Genomic DNA, 25,729 nt, shown 5'->3' with positions numbered 1-25,729 from the left:
TGTTTTGCCAGTTATTTGGCCGACGTTGCCTCCCTAGTACTTCACTCGCGTTCCATGAAATTCTCTTTCGTCGCATCAGAGCGAGCTTAGTATTACAGACAGCGCAGTTATACGTAAGGGAGGGTAGAAGTTTACAAGCAGAAAGCTTATCTGTTGCGGTTTGTACATCTTATCCAAAGTACAAGATAGCCGACCCGTCGCTTAGTAATTAGGAAACCAATGAAAAAGGTGTCAAAATTAGCTTGTGCCGTCATATTAATGGATTTCCTAAACACATTAGAACGAATTAAAGTAACGTGGTATGGCCGAATTACGTGCTTGGCTCCTAGAACAAAGCGAACATTATATATAGTAGGGTGGGGTAAGATAGGTCACGTTTTCATTCTGTTTAACTGACTTATTTTATAATAAATAAAGAATATTCAGCGAATCATATAACAGTAGCCCCGCGAATCTGAAGACCGTTGTTAATTGTCGAAAACACTATAAAAGAATCTGGCACATTATGTGCTAACAGTATCCCATCTTACCTCATAATAGTACATAAAGTAGGGTGGGGGAAGATAGGACACCTTTTTATTTTATTTTTCCTTCCCAATTGGTAGTAAAGAAAAAACATTCAAATAATTATAAAACTTTATCCTTACAACTCACATAGACCGTTGTTAGTTTTTCAAAACACGATCAGAATAGTTAAATATTATTTGCTAAAGGTGTCCCATCTTCTCCCACCCTACTATACAATTTACTATTTCGTAAATTTGAAAGCGAGCATGTTGCATTACTTAATTACACTGTCAATATATTAAAGGTATTACCCAAGTCCTGTGTCGTTAGTGTAAAACTCGATTGTATAATGTCACATCTTTACTAGAAAACCGCATATGTTTTCCGTTAAATGTTTTCCAAAGCCGGATAAACTACTTCCTAAATATACACAAGGGGTATATATTTGTAAAGTAATGTTTAATAGAATAACCAATAATCACAAACCGTAATATCCACACACAATCCTAAGCATTAAGGCATTGGTAGTAATTTGATAACGGTATATTATATCATGAGTGGCAATTATCCAAATTAACTGACGCCTTATGGGAAGCTCAGTTCAGCAAATTATTGCATTAGCAGTATCGTTCAAAACAAGTTACACACATTTAGAATCTCTAGAGATATGCGGGCAAACAAACACATATTGAGGTGGGGTAAAATAGGTCATGTTTTTTCCCATTTCTGGTTATATTCCGTAGCAAATTAAGTTTATTTAAGAAATTATGTAACTATGGCCCCGTTGCTCGAAAAGAGCGTTGTTAATTGGTAAAAAAACACCAAGAATTACGGATTTTAGGTGGTATAATGATATATTACCCCACAGTACCATTATTATGTTACCTAAAAAATGCAATATTTTTCAGGTGGCTGCTGGTATGATATTAGCGACTTAGTTTGCTATGCTAAGAATAACAGGGCCACCTGTATACTAATGTAAACCAGATTTATATTAAGTGAGGGGCATGATTCTGTGTTGGATCGCCTACGTTTGTGCAGCGCTTGCTGCTGTGGTGGCTGGGACGTCTTCTATTCAACGTAGTGAATACATATATGGTCTATAATGTCTATATAGTAGGGTGGGGGGAGATGGGACACCTTTGACACATAATAACCAAATATCCTGATCTTGTTTTAAACATCTGCGTGAGGATAAAGTTTTATAAAAAAATCGTTGAATGTTGGTTTACTACCAAATTGGAAGAGGAAATAGGGTAAAAAGGTGTCCCATCTCCCCCCCCCCCTTTATATTACTTTTAAACGGTATAAATAGTGTATATGTATAATATAATGGTGTATATGTATAATATATAAAATATGGGGAAGATAGGGTACTTTCATAACGTAATATCCAAACATCCTGAACTTATTTTAAACAATTAACAACGGCCTATGAGAGTCGTGAGGATTCGGTTTTATAATTATTCGAATGTTCCTTGTTTACCATTAAATCGGACGAGAAAATAGAATAAAAAAGGTGTCCCGTCTTCCCCCACCGTACTATATGTGAAATACAGGCACCAATACACATTATATATTATACAGCATAATTTAACGTGTTTTGCTTGTGTTAAAAAAATTTTCCACAACGCGTAATATGTATATAGTTTGATTCAACCAAGCATAGCCTTAAAACCATTGCCCTCTAACTACCCTTAAAGTGTATATGCAAAACAGCACATATAAATTAAATTGAAATGATGAATGCTTTACACGTTTAGATTTTAAATAGTTGAAATTACAACGAAACAGTATAAGTCTATACGAGTCAGAAACGATTACTAAAACGTTTTCATTTCCTTATTTTGAATCATCTAAACATAGTTTTTGTTTGTATTTGTGATATGCAGACATTTTCATATCCTATTAGTCATCTGAGCATAGTTTTGTTTGTATTTATAATCTAACGTGACTCGTCCCGTCCAGACAACGTGAACAACTGCACAGAGAGTGGTGATGTAATGGAAATAGCTTTCTTGGGCTGGCCGCACCGGTTTTACTGCAACTCCCTTATAGAGCACACTGGACTGGCGAACGAGTATTTCTACAACGAACAACTTGATTTTGATAACGTGCAGGTGAGCACGTAGATACTAAAAACGCAATTAATGTATAAAATGCAATATTTAACAGTTTGGGGTAAGATGGGACATGTTTTTATTCTCTTTTATCGTTTGGGATGATACGAAGAATAGTTTCAGAATTATAAGTTTTGACTCTATGTTTAAGACTCTTAAACGAAAAGACAGGATATAGCGACAAAACAACAATTTTTAAAACACGCTTACAGTTAAAAACGTATTTGAATTTATTTGGAAGAAAATAGACGTAGTCGCTACACCAGGCAGACAAACGAGGCGTTTATGTTTAATTATTACTGTATTTCTACAGTGCTCAATCTTCGATTCGGACAAAGGTATTTTGCTATATAACGCAACTGAAGTTTACGACGAATACGGTACCACGTTTAGCGAACTTGGGTATACAACAGCTGACATACGAAGTGGAGACTCGACAAATTATCAAATCAATTTCATGGTAAAAACTAAAAAAAAAACGTTTAACATAACCATAGCGGAAAACTAGGAGATAGTGGCAAATTTAATACAGTAGAGCGGGGGGGAGATGGGACACCTTTTCATTCTATTTTCTCGTCCCATTTAGTAGCAAACAAAAAAAAACATTTAAAGAAACAAAACCTTATTCCAACGATTCCCATAGATCGTTGTTAATTGTTTAAAACACGATCGGGATATTTGGATATTATGTTCTGAAGGTGTCCCGTCCTTCCCCACCCTACTATATGTGTTTTAACAAATTGAAAATGCGTTTTAACAAAAGTCTCTTTACGTCCAGATGCCGGGCATGGTAAAATGCGAAAGCGTTTTCGTACATCTTAATATTACGAAGTTTGAGAATCGAACTTGTGAAGAATCGATACTTGACGAAACAGCACATCACGTTATAGGTTTAGTAGCAAACGCCAGGGGTTCTTTAAAGTGCATGTGTAAGTAATAGAATATTATGCTGCTTTAATAGAGTGTAACATTCACGCATTATACCGAAAAGTTTTTTACTTATGTTTTTTTCCATAAGCGTGCTATAACGACTGTTGTTTTGCTGAAACTTACTTTTTTTAAGTATTCCGTTTCTGTTATGCATTAAGTTGAACATTAATATTTTCGTACTATTTTCTCGTCCCATTTGGTAATACATAAACAGCATTGAAATAATCATAAACCATATCTTCACGACTGCTATAGACCACTGTAAAATGTTTAAAACACGGTCAAGATATTTGGATATTTTGTGCCAAACTGTCCCATCTTCCCCACCCTACTATATTTATATTAGTTCTTAAGGCCCACGATTTATTACTTTAAACGTTTAGACTAGAGGGTATGCCGGTTTATTAATGAGAAAGTATAAAGCTCATATTACTTTATAAATAGGAAAACCATCTCTGTTAGTTTGTATTTGGCTAGTGAGCTTTTCTAGCGTTACCGCATAGTTATTTATAGATCTAAAAATACGACCCCGTCCTTTTAATGGGAGAAATCGGATCTGAAATGAAACACTGCTGTATCTGTTGTAATTGTATTTAGTTTGAAATACAACCTGCAGTTTTTCACCATTTGGCCTCAAGGCATTCGTGGTAAATTACAGAGATTTATTTTTTGTTCAGCCAAGGCCCAAATTGTGCGCCACAGCCCAATAGTTAGCGAGCACGTTTTTAATGGACTATATTTTTCCTTTATATAGTAGGGTGGGGGGAGATAGGACATCTTTTCGTACTGTTTTCTCGTCCCATTTGGTAGTAAACACAGAATATTAAAAGAAATGCAAAACCGTATCTTTATTCACTACTCCAATGGCCCGTTGTTAAATGTTTAAAAAACATAATAGACGGATATTTTGTGCGACAGATGCTCGTATACCTGTATTTTTTATTATTCACCCTACTATAGCACGTGATAAAACACAAACCGCTATTAAATAAATATTTTTGCCGCGAATCAATAAGGCTAAGAACCGCGGTTGTTTAGACTGTATATTTTTCATCTATAAAACCCAGTATCTTTATCAAGAATAAATGCTACGAAATACGTAACGAGAAAAAGTGCAACGGATTAAATATATTTTTAACTGTAAGCGTGTTTTAACAACTGTTGATTTGTCACCATATTATGTCCTTCCGTTTAAAATATCTCTTCGCCAACGTAATTAAAAAGACAAATAAAAGTTCTTGTTTTTATTATTATAAATTGTATTCTGTGAGATATATATTTCGCCTAAACTGCATCATCAGATTTCTATTCGAATAGAATCTTTAAAATAATAATTTTAAAATTCCTAAACATTTCATCTTTCAAACAGTGCCAACTCACGTCCAACCAAAAGTTCACGTTAACGTCGAAGATCACGTGTCTTGGTTACGTAATTGCGTCATGTTAGAAGTGGGTACGGACGATGACTTTATGGTGAAATCCGGTGGGCACGTAAGTACCATATACCATTTTTATAAAAAATACGAACGACCTAAAAAGCTTAGGGTGCAATTTGCTGCTGATATTATGCTTTTAGTATGGTAGGGTACGATGGGCACTGTTAGCACATAATATTCCACGTGTTTTTTTTATAAAAGATTATAGTAGAGTGGGGGAAGATGGAACACTTTCTTTCATTTTTCTCGTCTTATTTGGTAGTAAGCAAAGAATATTAAAATAATTATAAAACCGTCTCCTTGCGACTCCTATATAGACCGTTGTTGATTGTTTAAAATACGATCAGGATAATTGGATATTATGTGCTAAAAATGTCCGACCTTCCCCCACCCCACTATATATACAGTTATGGAAATACAATACCCTAGCCCACCGTAAAAAATGGGTAAAAAAGCTTAAGAACATACATTAAAATAAACTGTAACTATAGCCTACAAAGTTTTTAATACAATAATACAATTATGTAAATATTCGTTCCTTAACTACCGTATAGTAGTGTAGGGTAAGATGGGACACCTTTACCACATAATATCCAAATATCCTGATCGTGTTTTAAACAATCAACGACGGTCTATGGGAGTCGTGAGGATACGGTTTTATAATTCTTTGAATGTTTTGTGTTTACTACCAAATTGGAGGAGAAAATAGAATAAAAAGGTGTCCCATCTTTCCCCACCCTACTATATATATATATATATGATTAAAAAAACTACAACTGTATACCTAGCTAACAAATAGTTATATTTCAGCTGAGTTTACCTAGTGTAACGTACCAACACCCAGGGACATACACTTGCGCAGTAACCTATAACGGGATGACGAGGTACACTGTTCACCACAGGGTTTGCGTGAAACGTAAGTTTATTTTTCGGTATACCATGTCGTTATAATAAAACTTATGGCGTATATATAGTAGGTTGGGGTAAGACTGTACTTGTTTTCATTCAAGTATGAGCTCGAGATGTATGAAACAGAACATTTATGTGAGGATAAATAATAACTGTTTTGACCTGCCAGGCGAAAATACAGAATAAATAAATTACATTCTTTACGCACACTTTTGTTTTTATTTAGTTTTCCCGTTTGTCTGCTAGGTGTAGCGGCCACGCTTATTTTCTCAGTACATTTTAATATTATGTGCTAAAGGTGTCCCATCTTCCCCACCCTACTATAATATGATTATTTATCTTTTCAGCGAAAAGCAATCGCCAACTTTCGATCAAATGCTCAACTTCAGTATACAAACATAACATACTTGATGATATAAGAGTTAAATGCACTGGTTACCTTGCACACGATGTGGACTTGGATAGCGTGCGAGTTGTTTGGACCAAGGTACTGTATATATAGTACAGTGGGGGAAAATGGGACACCTTTTTATTCCATTTTCTCATCCCACTCAGTAGTAAACAAAAAATATTCAATGAATTATAAAACCGTATCTTCACGACTTCCATAGACCGTTGTTAATTGTTTAAAACACGATCAGGATAATTGGATATTAAGTGCCAAAGGTGTCTAGTCTTCCCCCACCCTACTATATACGGCGACATATTTGGGATAGTCTAAAACCTTCAAGCAATTAATAGTAGGGTGGAAGAATGCACAAAACATCTAAATATTCTGATCGTGTTTAAAACAATTAACAACAAAATATGGGAGTCGTGAGAATACCGTTTTATAATTGTTTAAAGGTTTTTTCTGTTCACTATCAAATAGGACGAGAAAATAAAATAAGAAGGTGTCCTATCTTCCCCACCCTATAATATATGAATGTATGAATTACCATTATATTCTATAAGAACGAGAGACTGATTTTTTGCCAGACTTGGCTCGTTACCCCATCAATAACTGCATGAAACACTAATATATTTATATGTTTTACAGGATAACAGTGAGAGTGATATCTGCTCTATACACGGCAATGAAGGAGCAGTGGACACTCCAGCTAATTCACGCACGTCATGTTCAATGTAAGAACAATCGGTTTAATTAATAGCTGACAAGTTATAATGCGCGATAGGTATCTGATATTGCTTTTATACTACGATGGACGAGTCTCCGACATTTCATAATTTCCAGCTGTATGATTGGTGTTTCGTATACGAGCCATATATGCGCCTAAATTGGCCTATTATTGCAACCTGTATTTTTTATAAGTGAATAAGTAGTAGGTGTCTATTGTCCTATATACGTATATAGTATGGTGCGGGAAATGGGACATCTTTTTATTCTTTTTCTTGTTTTATTTGTTAGTAAACAAAAACTATACAAACAATTATATATTTTATCACACAATATTCAAATATCCTGATCGTGTTTTAAACAATCAACAACGGTCTGTCGTGAGCATATGGTTTTATAATTCTTCGAATGTTCTTTGTTTACTACCAAATGGGATAAAAAATAGAATAAAAAGATGTCCCATATTACCTCAAAGATGTCCCATATATTGTAATATTGAAATTTAGAAAAGTTGAAAAGATCTGTTTCCGTGAAGTTCAAGATTCAACCGACATTGAAGCTGCCCCCGCCGTCATAGATATGAAACTTAAAATCAGGTAAATATCAAAAATCGTTATATATATATAGTACTGTGGGGTAAGATGGGACAGCTTTAGCACATAACATCTTAATATCCTGATCGAGTTTTAAACAATTAACAACGGTCTATCAGGGTCGTGATTGAACGATTTTATATTGCTTTAAATGTTCTTAGTTTGCTTCCAAATGGGACGAAAAAATAGAATAGAAAGGTGTCCCATCTTTCCCCTTCATACTGCAAATGTATAATCCTTACAAGTTTAAATTGTACAAACGTAATATGGTTTATTTTCTTCCTATTAAATGTAAATATGTTTTTAACTGTAAGCGTGTTTTAACAACTGTTGTTGTCGCTATATCCTGTCTTTTTGTTTAAAATGTTTCTAAATCTTCGATACCGTAATCGAAGAGACAAAAAATGTTATCATTATGTATATTATGTTATAGTTTACCATCATGATAAAATGCGTTTCATTGGCGTCTATTTTTTTATGAACTTTGGGTAAACTTTTTACTTCATTTTCCCAGAAACCTTAAAAAATCGGACTTCGGTCGCTACGAAGTTTCGCTGTTTCAAAGAACTTTAAACCAGACAGCTGCATTTGAGATTCAAAGCAACCTTCAGACATTTTTGTTGGTTCGTCACGCAACAATAACGGGTGTGGCCATGGCGCTTATTTTGTTACTGCTCATGTTCACTGCAGTGCTATGGTGGAAACGAGTATATTTGTTTGTATACTACAAACGAAAATTCGGCACTAATGAGCCTGGTAAGTGTAACTGTGTATGTATGATGATGTACTTTTTATCTTATTACGTTTATAAAAGAAACAATACGTTATACCCACTCTAGTTTGCGAAATATGATTCTTAAATGGATTGGCCATGCGCTAATTTTACGAATGAATGAATGAATAATAAATGTAGTTATTTATCTTCGCGTGGCGGGGCAACGACAGTTATCACAACACAGGTATTCTGTTTTATACACCCCGTGCCCGCTTACAAGACACTACGTATACGCAACTTTGCAAATACTTAATATTGTGGATTTTTCTACAGACAACAAGTGTTACGGAGCCTTCCTGTCTTACCACTTTTCAACTGACATGGACAAATTTGCAAAGCAGTTGACACGTGACGCAGTTTCAGTGGTGCGTGACGGACTTGAGGGGCTTGGGTACCGAGTGTATGACGAAGTGAAAGACGGTCATAGTAGCGGATGTATGTATAATATATTGCTTCAAAAATAAATGTTTTTCCTGTAAAACAATTTTTTTAATACTTGTTTAAAAAAATTGTCATAATGGTACAAAGCTATTTGTCTACTTTTCATAAGCTGCTATCTTTAGTTTGGGATACACGGAAGTTCTGTGGGGTAAGATGGATATATTTATCACAAAATGTCCCATATTTCCTGTTTTTGTTTTAAACCAAATACCCACCCTTCTTTAGAGTCTTTAAAATGAGGGTATATATATATTTCTTGGATGTTCTTTTTTACTGTAAAAGGGGACGAAAAAATAGAAGCTTTATTTATTCTGTATTATTTGTTTCAGATCAAGCCCCGAATATCATAAACACAATGCGCAAATGTCACAAAGTTATTATTATTATTACACCAGACTACCTCAAAGACCACTGGTGCATGTTCACGCTTCAAAAGGTAATTCAATAAATGAATAAATGTAACTTAATAAACCTGGTGGGGCAGAGCAACGACAGTAGTTATAATATGGGTGTTTTGTTTCATACACTTTGTCCCGCTTAAGAGTTTTGTATTTTTGTGGGTGATTATTTTCATTTTTTTATTTTATCGCTGAAAATTTAGACAAGTTATAATGGACCACTTGGTTGGGGCAAAATTGGATCATATCTGCCGTTTTGTAAACAACGTATATTTCATATATATTTAAATTTTAATATTATATATAGTAGGGTGGGGGAAGATGGGACACCTTTTCGTTTAGTTTTCTTTTTTCATTTGGTAGTACACAAATAACATTCAATGAATTATAAAACTGTATCTTCACGACTTCTACAGACCGTTGTTAATTGTTTAAAACCCGATCAGGATATTTGGATATTATGTGTTAAAGGTGTCCCATCTTTCCCCACTCTACTATACTTTTATTTTATATGCCCGAATTTCTAGGCAAAATGCATCAATATAGAAAAAATACTTTTAACGTTTTTTTCGCAAAAATAATAATTTTACCAAAATAATTCAACATAAAACCTGCACCAAAGCGTATACTTTATCAAAATTTTCGATTTAATTTAAGCTGCTTCCATTTTGTGAGCAGTTATGTGAACCTATTATATTTTATAGCTTATTATTTAAAATTGGAAATCATTTTCAGAGCTTTCTTGAAATGATTGAAGCCAGATCGAAAATGATTTTCATTTTAACTCCTGGCAGCAGCGCATTTATAAAGCAGCATAGACAAGACAACGAAAGTTGTCGATTGGTGCACCGAGCAATTGCGGTAAGCAATACATTAAACAGCGTTTTAGTCACAAATAATATAGATTGGGGTATAAGACTGTCGATTTTTCATTTTTTTGTCGATTTTTCATTTTTTTATCGTTTTATTAAGTGGTAAACAGAAAACATTTACAGAATTATATAACTGCTCACATGTGGGTCATTAATTTATACTAATGGTATTTTTCTTACTCCAATGTATTATACACTGTTCAGCGGTATTTTTGTTACATAACGTAACATAATTAGTAAAGTTAAACCATTTAGAACATAATATTCAAATATCCTGGTCACGTTTTAAACAATTAACAACGGTTTATTTAAGTCGTTAGGATAAGGTTTTAAAGTTCTTTAAATGTCATTTGTTTACTACTAAATGGAACAAAAAATAGAATGAAAAGGTGTCCCATCTTACCCCTACCCCATTATATCTAAATAGCAAGCTGCATTTTTGTCTAATGGTTTAACGTTTTCAATTCTGTGGTAAAATAAACCGGTTTATAGTTCATCCCATATTAGTCCACGCACAATGCAAATGCGTCACACGCTTATCGGTTTTTCCATGTTACTCGTCATCAAGTCCGCAAACAAAGTATCGTTGCTTAATAAACCTTCAGGTGTAACACGATTTTCCTTTTTGTTTATGTTTATCGTTGTGAATCATGTCTCCTATCCGTATCCTGAACCGCTGAAACAATGGCAGTTCCACGAAAAGCGGGGATTACCTTTTAATCCGGTTACAGGCCACGCAAATGAAGCCAATGACGAAATAAGCAAATCTTGCCTAGAATATTTTAACCATATTAAGTAATGGGTATTCTATGTGAGTGAGGTCCTTGCCAAGAACCTGGGGTTTAGTTCAGATTTTAACCATTACTTATGCGGGGGTATATACGGAACACAGTTACCCAGGCAAATTTATTTTGTGTACCGTTCATTATTTCAAAGTTTTATTTGCATTTGTAAAAACTAAATACCACGCTAGAACTTCTTTATGTTAAATACCAATCAGGATATTGTGGCTAAAGGTGTGTCAAAATATATATGTTATTGCCTAAATAAAAACATCTATTAAATTTTCTGTTTTATTTTAGCTCAACCACGCCCTACAGTGGTCAGACGAACGGCGCTTCGATCTGAAATATTTTCTGCTTCGTCTCGAAAACGTCATGCCAAAGCTAGTTTCGCAACGTTTTCGTCACGTGTCTCATACGTCATCAGTGAGCAGTCAACCATGTCGGTACAACAGCGGGTATCTACGTTCTGTGAGTAACGACACGCAGACTACAGAGTTAGGGTCACCAAGTAAGTACCGCATTTTAACATTCTAAACTGGACTGAAAAAACTATACAGTAGGATGAAGGAAGACGAAACGGTTTTAGTATATAATATCCAAATACCCTGATCGTGTTTTAAACATTAACAACGGTATACGGAAGTCGTTAAGAGACGATTTTATAATTCTTTGAATGTTCTTTGTTTACTACCAAATTAAACGAGAAAATAGAATGAAAAATGGTCCCGTCTTCCCTGCTTTACTATGTAACAAAATATTCTTTCAGGGCCCGAAAGCGAGAAAACTTTCACAGAACTCACTGTGACTATGGAAAAGGAAAATGAACTACGAGTGTGACGGCACAGAATATAACTGTTACGTCATAACTGAAGAGATTAGCTGACCTTTATGTATGAAGGTTCAAAAACTGCACTTTTTCAGACTTTACCTTTCATGATCCGTTTAAGCTTCTTGCGGATCGAAGCATATATGGGCCATCTTTGCATTCCTTCGTGCTTTTCTATGTGGTGCCCTTTAGTTTTATAGAGTTAGCTAGAAGGTGTTGGCATCAATTTATTTGGGCGCTTCCACAAAAGCAAACAAGGTGACCAGCAACAAAACTAAAATGTCATTATTAGAATACACCAAAGTATAATTGCAACCTTGCAACTATTCAAAGGGCAAACCAACAAAAAAGTGGTTTAAAATTTAGCAGTACTTTTAGATCACATTTGATAATACTATTTACAAGTTTTAAGTTTTTGTTTGCATCTATTTTTAAATTTCCCATTTAATTTTTTAAGTGTGACAATTTTTTTTTGGTAAGTTCCAGTTTTAGAATTAAAGCCATATTCGCACTGTGAAAAAAATAGCTAATCACCAAAAAAATTTAAAACACACAAACATTTTCAACATAAAAATGTATTTTTCTGTTTTTTTTTAATGTATTTGTTGTTAAAACTGATCAACGACTGAATAGTAATGTCTTACGTGCATTGTTTACAACATTCTTGATATTCATTCATTTAAATCTGTTTTTTTTTACAATCGCTTCCCAGTTACCCAAGTCCTAATAAATATTTCGTATATTTGTGGTGTTTAAATTGAGACTGTCTTTCGGGGTAGTAAAAGAACAATGTATTAGAAACTTTAATACTGTAGTAGAGTGGGGGGAGATAAGACACCTTTAACACATAATATCCAAATATCCTGATCGAATTTTGAACAATTAACAACGGTCTGTGGAAGTCGTGAAGATACGGTTTTATAATTCTTTGAATGTTCTTTGTTTACTACCAAATGAAAAGAAAAAAGCAAACGGAAAGGTGACCCATCTCCCCCCACTCTATTATATGTTTTATAACAACTTTCACTAAACAAATTTTTCATTGTTGGCAAAAAATGTATAGTAAAGTGGGGAAAGTTGGGACATCTATTCATTCTATTTTCTCGTCCCATTTGGTAGTAAACAAAGAAAATTCATAGCAAATATAAAACCATATCCTTGCGACTCCCGCAGACCGTTGTTAATTGTTTAAAACACGATCAAGACATTATGTGTTAAATGTGTCCCGTCTTTCCCCGCCCTACTATACTAATATAGTCAGACAAAAATACTTAATATAATAGGCCCTGATGGTTTCAAGTAACACGTTATAACAACCGCATTTACATTAACTGATTAAGAATTCCTTGACTTACCACATACAGATCAGTGACTCACACTTGTATCCATTAGACAACGAAGCTGTGATATACTTAATACAAATAGCGACCTTGCGTTTACAAAGCTAAGACTAAAATAAGAAGAAGGCGTACACGGGAGACCAAGCACAAAAAACGTAGGAATGTCGATTGCAATTAACGTAGACTGTAAAGACGCGCGCCGGCATCTGCAACAATTAACTCGAAATTAGTTTGGATTGACGCTATAGTTTACAAGTTACGCATAAAGTATCTAGACACCAAAAATCTAGATACTGTATGCGTAACTGTTATATTAGGAGGGAGATAGGATATCCTTAGCACGTAATATCCAAATACCCTGATTGTGTTTTAAACAATTAACAACGGTCTATTATTTGAAGTCGTGAGAAAATAGTTTCATAATTCTTTAAATGTTTTGGGCTTACTACCAAATGGGACAAAAAAATATAATAAAAAGGTGTCCCATATTTCCCTACCCTATACTATATTAAGTTTTAAGTTGTTAGTTTGTGATATAATTTAAGTTTAAACAGTTAAGCGTTTGTATTGCCTTACTTTTGTATTTAATATTTTGTGATAATAGCAGTATAGATCCTTGTCAGTGAAAAATAGTGAAGTCCCTTTTATTTTATGACGCAGGCTTTGAATTTATTCGCTTCGGATTCGGCCTCGGATCCGGATTCTCTTTCCTATAACGCAGGCTTCGGATTTACTTCCTCTTTCCTAATTATCTGGCTGGGTCTGAATTAAAGCCGAAAGTAACATGATCAACAATGGAAAACTGAATTACTTCCCTTTTCCTCATCAGTTCTATTGTTTTCCCTTTTCCTCATCAGTTCTATTGGAAAGTTTGCTGTGGTTTCCCACCTTGAGTACACCTTACTTTACTGCTTAGCGTTACCTATACGTATTAGATCGGAGACTTCGTTAAGAGAATAGGATATAGAATAGTGGTATAGTAGGGTGGGGGGGAGATGGGACATCTTTAGCAAATGGTATACAAATATCCTGATCTTGTTTAAAACAATTAACAACGGTCTATTAATTGGAGTCGTGAGGATATACGTTTTATAATTTTGTGAATGTGTTTGTTTACAACCAAATGGGACGAGAAAATAGAATAAAAAGGTGTCCCATCTTTCCTCACCCCGCTATACATTGTAACAATAAGTACATTGTTCATTCTGTTACGTTAACCAAGTAAGTATTGTCTTGGCGTAAAGGCTTGTATTAATGGAACCTTTCGTGGCTGTAAAACAACAGGTTTTTGATACCAGCATTCTCTATTATTAAAACTGGGAAAAACATCCTGTTTTGGTGTACCTTATTTTGGGGTTAATTGTTACTGTAAGCTTGCAGCATTAAATTGCATGCTTGCTTTTGTGGATGTATCTGTTCATCCTCGCGGAATAGGCAATGTTCATACGTCTCGTGCCAGTTTAGAGTTATCACGTATGTAACTTTGTTGATTGTTATTTTCGGGGTTATTTTATAACGTATGGCTAAAAAATCAGGCAACCCCTAAAAGGGACCACTGGGTTGGAGCAATTAATGCGTTCAGTCCAATTTGCTAAAACAGGAACCAGATTATTTTTGAACACGTAAATCGAAATAGGTTCCTACATTTATACGATCTCTATTAAACTTTATTTACAACTGGTAAGGTAAATAGATTAAAATAAAATGATTCCCCGTTTTACGAAAAGTTATCGCGTGGTACGTTGCAGGACCTCGGCACCAATATAGAATAGAATACCACAATCGAAGAGACAAATAAAATTTAATATTATTATTACTAGATCTGCATTGTCAGTTAAGATGTATACGTTTATTTGTGTTGCTTTGTTGACTGGTTGGTTAATTTCTGTTGCTGGCGTCAACGTTAAAAACCAAGGTATTAAAGATACAATGTTATTTGATTTCTGTTTGCTTAAGTATATTTTTTTATCCGTAGTGTAGTTTTAACGACTGTCGTTTTGCTGCTAATTTTTTTTCGCCGTTTTAGATTATGTTATTTTCTCTGTTTAAAGTAAAGAAGATTGTGGTCTATTAAAATAGCGATTAGAAATGCCTGTTGATTATCCACGTTTTCATTATATTTTAACGACCCCTTTGGGGATCGACAAACCTATTTAAAAACATAATTATATAATCGTATTCTCACAAGACTAAAACGCTGGCCTTGTTAATTGAAAAAAAACACGATACGGAAATATGAGATATTGTGTGCTTACCCCACAATACAATATGCTTACAGTTCCTATCTTACCCCACAGTACAATATGCTTACAGTTCCCATCTTACCCCACAATACAATGTGCTTACAGTTCCCATCTTACCCCACGGTACAATATGCTAACGGTTCCCATCTTACCCCACGGTACAATATTCTAACGGTATCCACCTTACCCCACAGTACAATATGCTAACGGTACCCATCTTACCCCATACAATGTGTTACATGCAGTTGACTTCAAATCCCCAAGTTGTACCTTGATCAAAAGCAATGGCAATGAGAGCAGAGTTGTTTACAAGGGTTGGCCGTATTCAGTTAGTTGTGAAAACTTTGAGATCGAAGAAGATCTTGAAGACGAAGATTTTACAGTAAGTGGTATAGCCTATATGTCAAAAAAATAATCACTAAGTTACATATACGTGTTAACTCGTAAGCTGGCATGAGGTGTGCGAGACAGAATACCCATGTTATAACCACTGTCGTTGCCTGTATAACTGATAATTTTGACAACCCATTAGTAACCACTGGATTGGAGCATTTGCCATTAAGTATCTTGCCCAAGGACACATACACCCACAATGGTAGCAGTGACAAGCTTTGAACCCATTACCTCTGCTAACCACTTTGCCACAGCGGCGGTCGGTTTAAGCTGTATTTGACTATAGGTTCTGTAAGAATGTCTATAGTAGCAGCACTTTTTAACCTATGCGAAGCGTTAATTTTTGTTATTCATATTTTGTCGCTTTATATACCCAGTGTATCGTATGGGATATGGATAGAAATGTGGTTCTTCAAAACCAAACAAGCGAATACTATACCGCATTAGAAACCAGCTATGGGAATCCAGATACTCAAATCGACTCCCCGCTCAACCTTTTACTACAGGCAAAAGTATGTAAAATATATAACACTTTTTGATTTCAAAAACATACCATATATAGTAGGGTGGGGAAGATGGAACACCCGTTTATGCTATTTTTTCGTCTCATTTATCGCCACGACACCCGTATACCATTGTTAATTGTTTTAAACACGATCAAGATATTTAGATTTTAAGTGCAAAAAGTGTCCCGTCTTCCCCGACCCTACAATATTATGAATACAATACTTCGTGGAAAGATGTATATAGCACATAGAATTCCATGTTTCCCAAACGTTTTATTAACATTTAACGCTTTTTTAGAGTGGTGAGAATACAGTTAGATAATTTAGTTGAAAAATGTGTTATCACCAAACAAGACAATTTAAGATGGTGAAAACATTGATCATTTTACCCGAACCTAACTTTATGCCACTGTGATAAGTAACTTATTATATTTCGGTTTAACAAACTAAAACGATGGATATCTACAAACATATAATACATCATAATAAACCTAAAGTAAACGCTATACAACATAACTATACTGCAGTACCAACTAAACTAACTGGTGACTGTGCGTACAACACGACACAACAAAGGCGTTAATTACTCGGCGCGGGAAGCAGGAATAAAAGCGCCAGAATGTTATCGAGGCGAGCCGAGGTGACGGTAAACTACCACCACATTCTCTCCCTCCCCCCCCCAAAAAAAAACAACTAAGATAAACTCTTCGTTTTATTTATACTTAATAATAAAATATTGCCAAATTATGTTATAGATTCCCGGTACCGATATATGTTTCTATAGTGAGATACATATCGTTATAGCCGAGAGCCCAGAAGAAACCTGCGAAGACAGTTCTAAAATAAAAACATCTTCCAAGACAAAAATATCTGTCGGGCAGCATAAAACATTCAGCTGCGAAGGTAAATAAATAAATAAAGATACATTTTAATACATCTTTAGAAGTTTTAACATTTTTTTTGTTCCAAACAGAATATTCACATTTTTACATCATATTTTCACAACTTTAAGGGAGCATTGGTAAAAAACGATTAGGAAATATGATGCAGTAGGTTCGGGAACGATGGGACACCTTTAACACATAATATCTAAATATCCTGAGCGTGTTTTAAACAAAACAATAAACAACGGTCCACGGGAGCCGTTAGAATATAGTTTTTTTTAACAATAAACAACAGTTTATGGAAGCCGTGAAAGTACAGTTTTATAATTCTTTGCATGTTCTTTGTTTACTTCCAAATGGGATGAGAAATTTGAGTCAAAAAGGTGTCCCATCTTTCTCATTCTACCATATACAATGTGCTAATGGTATTTCTTCACAGTACTATATCACGATTATCGTTATTCAGTGCTTAATTTGAGGTCTTGTGATTTGTAGTACCCGATACTTTTAATTCTCCCCTTGGCCCGATCGCGAACACCATGCAGGCAACTTGGTTTCGAAACTGCTTAGCAGTTCCTCAAATTGCGACCATACTAAACGGTACGAAAAACAGCGTTAACAAGGTAAGTAAGGCTAAGTTAAAATCCAGGTAATGGGGCAGCATATTTACCCAAAAAGGAACACACACGGTAACTCGTAAGCGTCCACGAGGTGTATGAAACAGAACACTCGTGTTACATATCGACTGTCCCTTTCTGGCCACGCGAGGATAAATCATGTCATACCTTCATGATTTTTGGTGTCCTTCTCTCTACACAGGACATCACCCTTACAAATTAGGAGTACAAAACAGATCAGCATTTCTAAAGTTTTAAAACATTCTTGATATCTTGTTTCTTTTCGTCTTTCCTATGCAGCCTATTTAGCCGTACCTACTTAACTTTGAATTAAAGTCCAGATTTTAGCACTGACGCCTTATTAGTAACTGCAATACACATCATATTATAATATCATCGTATAATGTTATACAGTAGGGTGGGAAAAGATGGGACACCTTTTAACTATATTTTCTCGTCCCACTTAATAGGAAACAAAAAACATTCAAAGAATTATACTATACCCCCACGACTTCCATAAACCGTTGTTAATTGTTTAAAACACGATCAGAATACTTGGATATTATGTGCTAAATGTGTTCCATCTTACCCCACCCTACTATATTCATTTCAATAGCTTAGCATACCGAATTTCTCCTACGAGGATGCTGGCGTATATACTTGTCTTGTTACCTACCATGGACTCCAACGATTTGTGGCGCGTTACAGAATATGCGCGAGACGTAAGTGGTTTATTTTTTTATGTAGTTTTATAAAAAATATAACAGTTCCCTTTTTTCGAATGAATGAATAGAACTTTTTCATTTATTCTCGCGTGATGGGGCAGCTATAGTCGTTATAGAGTACTGTGAGGTAAGACGGGACACATTTAGCACATGTATCAAAATATCCTGATCGTATTTTAAACAATTAACAACGGTCTATAGGAGTCGTAAGGATGGGGTTTTATAATAACATTTTGAATGTTCATTTTTACTACCAAATGGGACAGGAAAATGGAATAAAAAATTGTCCCATCTTCCCCTACCCTACTATAACACATGTCGTCTATTTCACAAACATGCTGCTTACGAGTTACCATGTACATACAAGTTGTATATAAATTTCTGTATCTTTCTAGCTGCCACATTCCCCAATACGATACCAAGTATTCACTGCACACATTCTCGAATCTCGGTTATTCTTGGTCAAAACGTAACTGTAGAATGTCGTGTCAATCTAGGCAAAGGTCGACGAACGTCTTCTAGAACACTAACTGTGCGATGGACACAGACTAACGTATGTTACACGTACATTGCCTCTTCTATGCCTATGGCCCACTAAATCGTTATTTTTTTAATGCATTATTTCTGGGTATAAAAAAAATATTTGAATACATTATAACTGGCTGCTCAATGTGTTATACTTAAGTAACACATTGTTTAATACATTATTTAGTGTTAGTGAAGAATCTTACCCCCCACCTTATTTGCTAACCCCTAACCACTAACCCCTATAACCACTAACCCCTAACCCCTATAACCACTAACCCCTAACCCCTATAACCACTAACCCCTAACCCCTATAACCACTAACCCCCTAACCATCAACACCTAACCTTCTAACCTAGGGGGTTAGTGGTTAGCAAATAAGGTGGGGGGAGGTTCTTCACTAGCACCGATTATTTAATACATTATGAAGTATTCCCTGCTGTATCGAGTAATATGTGTGTGATATTAATTTATTCTAAAGTACTGTTTTGTTGTTTTGTAAATTTACATGTATGGCCTTCAACTTGTATTTTTTCAGTATATGGAAGATAACACAACATGTGTTAATGCCGTAAAGGGAACACATTATAGTATCGACACTCCAAAAGTCTCTTGCTCGTAGTAAGTTGTTATTTCTAAAATGATTCGAATCTGCTGCAGTTCTAATAAAGCATCTGTTTTGTCTAATTTAGTTAATAATTTCTGTATTTACCCTTGGGGTATACGAGCATTTTAGGAAAATTAATTGACTCCTGTTAATTTTTTACTAAACCATTTCATATTGGCCTGACCAAATTTTTGTTGTTGTCTATTTTTTAATATATATATATATACGGTTGGTCTGGGGAACTTAATCACAGCTCCCAAATGAAGTTGTTCCCTTAATAAAATATGGGTTGTGTATACAGTTCCCAGTGGTTGCAGATTTGTAGAATCTTTTACTAAGTGTGTCTGGATAGCAAAGAAACTGAAAAAATGCAGCTAATTAGGGATCAGTGTAAAAGTCAACATAGAGAGTTAGGTTATTTAATATATGTTTGGGTAAAATGCTGATACATTAAAATATATTTTGTATTAAACAGTAACCTTGAAGAAACATGCTACTATCATGTTGCTACAGCTGCAGAAAGACAACTAGATCCTGAAATAATTACACTGCGTCTTCATATACCGTAAGTCGCACTTAAAGTAACATACTCGGTAACTCGTAAGCTGGCACGAGGTTTATGAAACAAAAAAAACATGTTTGAAGACTCTCGTTTTTCAGCCACGTGAAGATAAAGTAAGAAGTTACACACAAGTGCTACAGAAAGTTACATAGGCTAAATATTTTTATGTTACATCATGGTCTGCAATTTATATCACATAAACTTTTTTAGAAAATTGTATTACAATACTTTATTGGCAAATTTTATTATGACGTGAAAAACTGTAGATTAATTTTTGAGCATGCTAGTAAATTCCTCCAAAAAAATAATTACCCACAAAGTAACCTACAATCTAACTGGTAAGCTGGCACGAGGTGAATTAGCACCCGTGTTATATAGACTGTTGTTTTAATATAGTAAAACAACTTTTATTATGATGTTCTAAAAAGTACTTAGTACAGTGTTTAGTAATACCAGTTATTACAATGACTTTGTCATCCCTTTTACTTTTAGAAATGTTCAAAGGAGTGACCTGGGAACTTATACTGTCTCAGTTGAAACAACATCAGTAAATTTTGGCCACAGTAACGCATCTGTGGTTATAACGGAAAAAAGCATTAACAACTTGCCTTTAGTTATTGGCCTCGCAGTTGGCCTGAGTGTTTTGCTGAAAATTATAATTGTTGTCATACTGTTAGCTTGTTGTTTTCAAGTCTATACAAAAGCTTTTTGGAAGAAATATTTTAAATCCTACACAACAGGTGATTTATACATTTATCTAGTTTCAATTTCTTACATTAAAACAAATACTGGGTTAAAAAAAATTAAAATTTGACATTTTCAAGCTAAAAGAAATATTAGTAACATATATACATGGTAACTCGTAAGCTGGCACGAGGCAATAAACCCAGGTGATAACGATTGTCGTTTTCCGGCCATGCGAGGATAAAGTAAGATTCATTTATTCATTCATTTATTTATTAGTTTAAAGAATTTTAAAACATTAAAATGGATTTTTCCACATAATAAATACAGCCCTTGTAACCAACATTGTTTGAGAAACACCTATACAAATACAATAACTGTATTTTAACATAGACATACCTAACTAGTAACTACAAAGCTCCAAACCTTGAATGACTCATAACACAATTGATAATACTCCTTATACAGTTTTCTTCTGATTAGAACTTTAACATTATTTTACATTATATTGTCTGTAGGGTATAACGGTCACCTTTTATTAAAAAAGTATTTTATTTTTCTGTTTTTATAGTAAGCGTGTTTTAACAACTAGTTTTACCATTACTGCCCATATTTTCGCTCTTGTGAACATTTTCGCTATTTGTTATCGTGACCGAAGAGACATAAAATTTCATTTATTTCTAAATAAATTAAAGTTCAATTGTTTATTTAATACTTTTCAGAGAAGCATGATTTTGGAGCATACCTGTCCTATCAATTCTCAACTGAAATGGACATTTTCTCCCAACAGGAATTACGGGATGCTTTAGCGGCAACACAAGATGCGCTAAAGAGCCTTGGTTATCGTTTGTTTGATGAAAATCGTGATGGCCAAAATAATGGATGTTAGTGACTATTACCTTTTTAATTTTATGTTTTTTGTTGGCTTTTAAATCCAGTTCTATTTTGTGATTGCTATCATTTCGTTGGCTTTTCCACTTTATGCTTTTTTGTTGGCTTTCCAAGCCAGTTATATATTGTGGCTGTTATTATTTTGTTGGCTTTTTAGTTTCTATTATATGCAATATTTATAATCTTTTCGATTAAATTTATTCACATTATCGAAAACATTCACCAAAAAATATCACCTACAAAATCCCACACATGGTAACTCGTAAGCTGGCACGAGGTGTAATAACACCCATGTTACAATGACTGTCGTTTTCCGGCCACGCGAGGATAAAGCAAATTACATTTATTCATTTATTGTAGACATTGCTGAAAGTTCCATGCAATCAATGGCAAAATGTCACAGAGTGGTTATTATTCTAACTTCTGAATACATCAAGGACAGCTGGAGTGTGTTCAGACTACAACAGGTGTTTTTTCTTTTCCAAAATATGCGTTTTAAACTAAAATGATGCAAATTTCGATTTTAGATTTGTGTTAAAAGTATTAGTAAACTGTTACACTTTAATATTCTATTTGTTTTAATTTTTTGTTTAGTTTTATATCAAAGTTTGGCGCCGTAGAAGAGTTGGTTAGCCTCTAACCCAGAGGCAGGGGCATATCCCTTTGAATAATATTTTTAAAAAAAATATTTAATATTATTTTTTTTTTAAATCTAAAGTTACACTATTTTTGGTGTGAATATTTTTAGCCGGGGTTAGTATAAGCTGCTTAATCACGTGTAAAAAAACTAGGGATGGGCCGAATCAGGATTCGATTAATTCGGCGTTATTCGATGCATTTTTATATATGTAATCGAATCCGAATATGCGTGGTTGAATACGCGGGTTTCACATTAGATTTTGTAGCGAAACCTGGCCGGCCGGCGCCGTGGCGTAGTGGTTAGCGCGCCTGCCTCTAACCCAGAGGTAATGGGTTCAAGACTCGTCGCTGCTACCATTGTGGGCGTATGTGTCCTTGAGCAAGACACTTAACGGCAATTGCTCCAACCCAGTGGTCACTAATGGATTGTCCAAATTATCAGCCATACATAAAAATGAAAAAAAAATCCAAAAAAAAAAATAATCACCCACAAAGTAACATACTTGGTAACTCGTAAGCTGGCGCGAGGTGCACACCCGTGTTATAACGACTGTCGTTTTCCTGCCACGCGAGGATAAAGTAAGTTACATTCATTCATTCAACCTAGTTCAAACAAATTCGTTCGTTAGGAATTTACTCTTGGAAAGTCAGGAACAGAAGCACCTGCGAGTTACTGTGTTGCCAGTGTTTCCGCTTAGGATTTCGCAATTAAAGGCAAAAAATTCCGTATGTGGTTATTTAAATATTTAAAAAGGTTTGTAAAACGTGGGGTTTTACAGTAGAAAGGTGGGGTTTAAGCACAAATTTTTTGCGCCAGTGTGTGCGTTATTATTTATGTTATTCAGGGTATAATTTTATCAGGTGCGTTACGTTTATACGCAGCCATATTCTAAACAAAAACTTGCGGACCCCCCCTTTTTAAATTCCTGGATACTCCCCTGCCCAGAGGTAATGGGTTCAAGGCTCGTCGCTGCTACCATTGTGGGCGTATGTGTCCTTGGGCAAGACAGTTAACGCCAATTTCTCCAACCCAGTGGTCACTAATGAGTTGCCGGTATGACTTGAAGTTACATTCAAGTCATACAATTTTTGTAAAGATGACTCAGTTTGTTATATTTTCTACAGAGCTTCATGAAAATGATCGATTCTGGAAGAAAAGTGATTTTTATTCTTGTTCCAGGAATCCGGGAGTTCATTAAACAGAAAGCCAACGAAGGAGATGCTTGTTGCAAAATGGTTTGCCGGGCCTTGAAGGTGAACATTGGTTATGTGTTTTTAAAACTAAAGTAATTTCATCTCATGTCAAAGTTTTGTGATGGGTTCCCGCGTCGTGGCAAAGTGGTTAGTGTACCTGCCTGTATCCCAGAGTTAATTGCTTCAAGGCTCATTGCTGCTAGCATTGTGGGTGTATGTGTCCCTGGACAAAACATTTAACGGCAATTGCTCCAACCCAGTAGTCACTGATGGGTTGTCCAATTTATCAGCCATACATAAAAAATCCCAAAAAAAATCACCCACAAAGTAACATACACGATAACTCGTAAACTTGCACGAGGTGTATCAACACCTCGTGTTATAACGAATGTCATTTTCCAGCCACGCGAGGATAAAAAGTAAGTTACATTCATTCATTTTTCCAGCTTAATCATGCTATCCAGTGGTCAGATGATAAGAAATTCAAACTGCATAAATTTAAGCTCCAACTTGATGTAGCAATGCCCAAAATAAACCCCCATTCCACTAGTTTCCCAACACTAATGGTTGAGAAAAGTAATGGAAGAGCAAACGGTTACCATCGAGGCATCAGTACTGAAACTAATGTTACTGAACTTAATGCTCCAGGTAAGGTTTGAATGTTAATAGTTAAATATGCTATAAAATATGTTCCATAGTTTAGTTGTTAACCAGTCTGCAGAGTATGGCAGGTGCACAAGCGATTTTTTTGTTTATGCAAGCCACATTTTTTCCACGCGCGCCAATTAATTAAACAATAAGTAAAATGTATTAAATTAAGTAGGATTTCTTAATGTGGCTTGAAAATGATTTGCTTGTCAGTTGTTTATAATAGCACGCTGGCACTTGAAAAAAGCGCCTCTCGTCAGGAACTGCAATATTCTGCAGACTGAGTTGCTAACAGTTTATTATGGTATAAAGTATATGTTCCATAATCCATATATTAATATTTGTTGTGGTATTATTAAAATATATGTTTTACATGCTCGAATCATATGTAAATATTTTCATATGGTATAAGGTAAAACCTCTATGAATCATGCCAATTGATGTTTATACACTCCCGCTGGTTTTAATTTTAAATTTTACCCTACACCTGAATTAAACTTAAAAATGCAATTTGCTAAAAACAAAACTCATTAGCAAGACTGTAAAATTATGTAATTAGTAGGTAACTAATTAGGTGCATTTTATGATTTTTTTTGTTTCATTAAAATTAAAATATTTTCTGTTAATGAACTAGGAACAGCGGACTCTCAAGTTTAATGTACAGTTTGTAAAAACACCAGGATATCAACACAGAGTGGAAAGTTTTTAAATTTGTTTTTGGCCAGAGGATCGTACTATTACTTGTGTTTCAAATTTTTTCAGTATAATAATAACTTTTTATTTGTCTCTTCGATTACGGTAGCGAAGATTTAGAAACATTATAAACGAAAAGGCAAGATATATAGCGACAAAACAAGTTGTTAAAACACGCTTACAGTTAAAAACAATTTTTTTTAAACAATATACAAAATTGAAACACGCTGTATTTTTCAAAATTAGAAAGTATTTTAATCGTTTTCAAAATAAATTCTTTTAATAGTTTTTTTTTAATTGTGTTGCAATTTTTTTAACATTTCAGAATCCAAGTTTACAAAAGTTATAATTACCAAGAATAACTTATGACACATGAATATAATGTTAAAAATAAGTAGCAGATGCTGCTATTTAGTGTATCGTATATAGATTTTTTTATCTTTTTATTGTATGTCAAATTGGTCATTTAAAATGTTAAGATCAGTTTCCATTAGCTATTTATCTCATCTAATGTGAACATTTTTGATTTACGTGTCATTTTTTGTTAAATAAATCTTCGTGTTTGATTTGTGTTTCTTTCCATTAATGGTTTTGGTTTTAATAATATGATCTTGGTATTACGATGGAATGGATGAAGAAAAACTATGTAGGGTAATTTATCCGTTTATACCTAAAATATTATTTTAAATGAATTCTTAAGAATAATTTTTAGGACACCAGTGTCCTTTATGTCGTCAGAACACCCGTGTTATACCGACTGACGTTGAACCGTGTTTTAACTATACTGTGCTGTAGTTGCACACGAAGCTAAATAAGTTACATTCATTCGTTCTTGCATTGCGATTTGCGTTTAATTTTTATTATTTTTA

The 25,729-nt window shown here is 34.6% G+C and overlaps 2 protein-coding genes and 1 long non-coding RNA gene across 6 annotated transcripts; 2 read left to right on the top strand and 1 right to left on the bottom strand.

The window, feature by feature from the left end:
• The first annotated feature begins 1,397 nt into the window (after positions 1–1,397).
• LOC149725095 (interleukin-1 receptor accessory protein-like 1-B) lies at positions 1,398–12,451 on the top strand. 3 transcript variants are annotated; one of them, XM_089892706.1, is made up of 15 exons: positions 1,398–1,587; positions 2,476–2,627; positions 2,941–3,087; positions 3,406–3,556; positions 4,927–5,048; positions 5,804–5,909; positions 6,250–6,389; positions 6,942–7,027; positions 7,526–7,615; positions 8,127–8,368; positions 8,661–8,822; positions 9,158–9,264; positions 9,962–10,087; positions 11,181–11,391; positions 11,650–12,451. In XM_089892706.1, exons 1-15 carry the CDS (start codon positions 1,515–1,517, stop codon positions 11,718–11,720), a joined length of 1,986 nt encoding a protein of 661 aa, XP_089748832.1. In that variant the 5' UTR covers positions 1,398–1,514; the 3' UTR covers positions 11,721–12,451. The 3 variants fall into 3 exon arrangements, with proteins under 3 accessions (XP_089748832.1, XP_089748831.1, XP_089748830.1); XM_089892705.1 differs by having other exon boundaries at positions 1,398–1,590; XM_089892704.1 differs by having other exon boundaries at positions 1,398–1,605.
• On the bottom strand, positions 8,376–16,069 carry LOC149725094 (uncharacterized). The gene is made up of 2 exons (XR_016386516.1): positions 13,626–16,069; positions 8,376–13,255 (listed from the first exon to the last, which is right to left on the bottom strand). It is a non-coding gene; the product is annotated as an uncharacterized LOC149725094 (long non-coding RNA).
• On the top strand, positions 14,874–25,517 carry LOC149725093 (X-linked interleukin-1 receptor accessory protein-like 2). Of its 2 annotated transcripts, XM_089892710.1 has the most exons (15): positions 14,874–14,964; positions 15,538–15,674; positions 16,063–16,197; positions 16,947–17,094; positions 17,571–17,698; positions 18,309–18,414; positions 18,813–18,970; positions 19,481–19,563; positions 20,025–20,114; positions 20,604–20,851; positions 21,518–21,679; positions 22,047–22,153; positions 23,451–23,579; positions 23,966–24,167; positions 24,802–25,517. In XM_089892710.1, the coding sequence occupies exons 1-15, from the start codon at positions 14,889–14,891 to the stop codon at positions 24,822–24,824; spliced, it is 1,932 nt and encodes a 643-aa protein (XP_089748836.1). In that variant the 5' UTR covers positions 14,874–14,888; the 3' UTR covers positions 24,825–25,517. The 2 variants fall into 2 exon arrangements, with proteins under 2 accessions (XP_089748836.1, XP_089748837.1); XM_089892711.1 differs by lacking the exons at positions 23,451–23,579; positions 23,966–24,167; positions 24,802–25,517 and adding an exon at positions 22,955–23,384.
• Positions 25,518–25,729: the final 212 nt, after the last annotated feature.

This window comes from Ciona robusta, chromosome 14 (assembly GCF_009617815.1).
Source record: "Ciona robusta chromosome 14, ASM961781v2".
NCBI classification, from domain to species: Eukaryota; Metazoa; Chordata; class Ascidiacea; order Phlebobranchia; family Cionidae; genus Ciona; species Ciona robusta.
Note: the sequence above shows the minus strand (reverse complement) of the source record. Positions and strands in the feature narration are given on the sequence as shown.

Bases quoted from the DNA above. Each gene is read 5' to 3' on its own strand.
- LOC149725095 (XM_089892704.1), top strand. From the start codon at position 1,515: ATGATTCTGTGTTGGATCGCCTACGTTTGTGCAGCGCTTGCTGCTGTG. The intron at 8,369-8,660 runs GTAAGTGTAACT...ATTTTTCTACAG, and splicing joins ATTCGGCACTAATGAGCCTG to ACAACAAGTGTTACGGAGCC. The intron at 11,392-11,649 runs GTAAGTACCGCA...ATATTCTTTCAG, and splicing joins TACAGAGTTAGGGTCACCAA to GGCCCGAAAGCGAGAAAACT.
- LOC149725093 (XM_089892710.1), top strand. From the start codon at position 14,889: ATGTATACGTTTATTTGTGTTGCTTTGTTGACTGGTTGGTTAATTTCT. The intron at 15,675-16,062 runs GTAAGTGGTATA...TTATATACCCAG, and splicing joins TTGAAGACGAAGATTTTACA to TGTATCGTATGGGATATGGA. The intron at 18,971-19,480 runs GTATGTTACACG...GTATTTTTTCAG, and splicing joins TGCGATGGACACAGACTAAC to TATATGGAAGATAACACAAC.